The 2,108-nt window shown below is 42.7% G+C and overlaps 1 protein-coding gene across 1 annotated transcript; it reads left to right on the top strand.

The window, feature by feature from the left end:
* The first annotated feature begins 725 nt into the window (after positions 1 to 725).
* Positions 726 to 1,622, top strand: TAS2R1 (taste 2 receptor member 1). The gene has a single exon (XM_032415237.1). The coding sequence runs from the start codon at positions 726 to 728 to the stop codon at positions 1,620 to 1,622; it is 897 nt and encodes a 298-aa protein (XP_032271128.1).
* Positions 1,623 to 2,108: the final 486 nt, after the last annotated feature.

Genomic DNA, 2,108 nt, shown 5'->3' with positions numbered 1-2,108 from the left:
GGGTATGAATGGTGCTAAGTGATTCTCTCAGCAGCTTTGGCTTCCTTTAGGCTTTGGACCGATTGTATCCACATATATGCAAGCTTAATTCCTTTGTCTCTATCTTTTGTGACCCTCTCTGTTTATCACATATATTTTATTACATAACTGCTTTAAAACTTTCGGTGGTCTCGAATCGCTGAATTATTGCATATTGGATAACTACTACTCAGCAGTCCTATGTTGCTGACCATTCTATGCAGTCACAGCAGAAGTGATCATTTCAAAGACATGTCTTTTTAAAGAATGCCTCACTGACATTAAGTAGAATTACACCTATAGGCAGCACTCAATCTCCATGGTGGGGATGAAGGTTTGAGGAGCGTCCACTGATTATGTAGTGAAGGAGCCCTTCTCCCAGCCCTGAAGGTGTCTGGTTCCACCATTTGCTTGTGATGGCGTTGGAAGCTAAGTAGACCTGGAAAATGCAAAAGCTGTCACCAAGAAGCAAATCGTTACTGGGGTATCTCTTTCTTATTTGACTGCCTTGGAACCAAACTGGAGAAAACGGTGATATAAACAAATGTACACCACCTTCCTCTTTCACTGCTTTTATTGTCAGAGGCATGGTCCCCAAAGGGCTTCTAGTCTAGCTGAAGAAAAACAGAAAGCTCGAATACTCCAAACTGTCCAAAAATCTATAAATACATCAATTTTTAAAGTAACTGATTTTTTTTCTTCTCAAAATGCTAGAGTTTTACCTTATTATCCATTTTCTTTTTGCAGTGTTACAATTTCTCATCGGGGTTTTAGCAAACGGCATCATTGTGGTTGTGAATGGCACTGAGTTGATCAAGCAGAGAAAGATGATTCCATTGGCTCTCCTTCTTTCCTGCCTGGGGATTTCCAGGATTTGTCTGCAGTCGGTCATCTTCTACATTAATCTGGCTATTGTCTCTTTGATTGAAGTCCCTCTACTTGTTGAGAATTTTGTAATTTTCATGTTTGTAAATGAATTGGGACTTTGGTTTGCCTCGTGGCTCGGTGTTTTCTACTGCGCCAGGATTGCCCCCGTAGCTCACCCACTCTTCTTCTGGTTGAAGATGAGGATATCAAAGTTGGTGCCATGGCTGATCCTCGGGTCCCTGCTGTATGCATCCATCCCCTCTATTTTCTACAACAAATATACATGGGTTCTTTCCCAACAACTCTTGTTGGGCTTTTTCTCCTCCAACGCAACAACTCAAATCAAAGAAACAACTGCCTTACAGATTGTCTTTCTTGTGAGGTTATTATTGTCGTTATTTATCTTCCTTGCTTCTGCCCTGCTCTTGATATTTTCCCTGGGGAGACACACCTGGCAGATGAGAAACGCGGCGATGGGCACCAGGGTCCCTAGCACAGGTGTCCACGTGAGATCGCTTCTGTCTGTTCTGTCCTTCCTGGTCCTCTGCCTCTCCCACTACATGACAGCTGCTTTGCTCTCTTCTCAGATTTTTAAGCTCAGGAGCCTCATGTTTCTGTTTTGTATCTGGGTGTTTGGGTCATATCCCTCTGGACATTCTACGATCTTAATTTTAGGAAATCCTAAACTGAAGCAAAATGCAAGGAAGCTCCTCCTCCATGGGAAGTGCTGCCAGTGAGAGAGAACTTTGAACCATTGGAAGAACCCATGGTTCCAGGCGTTAACATTACCCTCCACCCCTCCGTCGGTCAAACAAAGCTGTCTGGGCATAAATACACGAAACCTCATCTAAAGACCGCTTGTCCAACCTGAGGCATTTTTATGGATTTGATCTTTTTTCAAAGGGTTAAATTGATTTTCAAAGCACAACACACAGGGGCGGATTCCATCAATGTCATTATCCCGGTTGTGATATTATACCATCGGCTTGAAAGACATTTCCTCACTGGGAAAGACTGGGTAAATGGTACAGGGATCTATCTGTATTATTTCTCACAACTGCATGTGAATCAGCAATGATCTCAAAACAAAAAGTTTAAAGAAAAAGAAGATGTTTGAAGTCATGATGTCCAAAGGATGCATGAATCCCATGGGGTCCCTGGGTGCCTGATACCTCATCTTAGATGATCTATCCTGACAGGACTGCTGCTCCTTTCTTGTCTAC

Source organism: Phoca vitulina, unplaced genomic scaffold (genome assembly GCF_004348235.1).
Source record: "Phoca vitulina isolate PV1807 unplaced genomic scaffold, GSC_HSeal_1.0 scaffold17, whole genome shotgun sequence".
NCBI classification, from domain to species: domain Eukaryota; kingdom Metazoa; phylum Chordata; class Mammalia; order Carnivora; family Phocidae; genus Phoca; species Phoca vitulina.
Note: the sequence above shows the minus strand (reverse complement) of the source record. Positions and strands in the feature narration are given on the sequence as shown.

Bases quoted from the DNA above. Each gene is read 5' to 3' on its own strand.
- TAS2R1 (XM_032415237.1), top strand. From the start codon at position 726: ATGCTAGAGTTTTACCTTATTATCCATTTTCTTTTTGCAGTGTTACAA.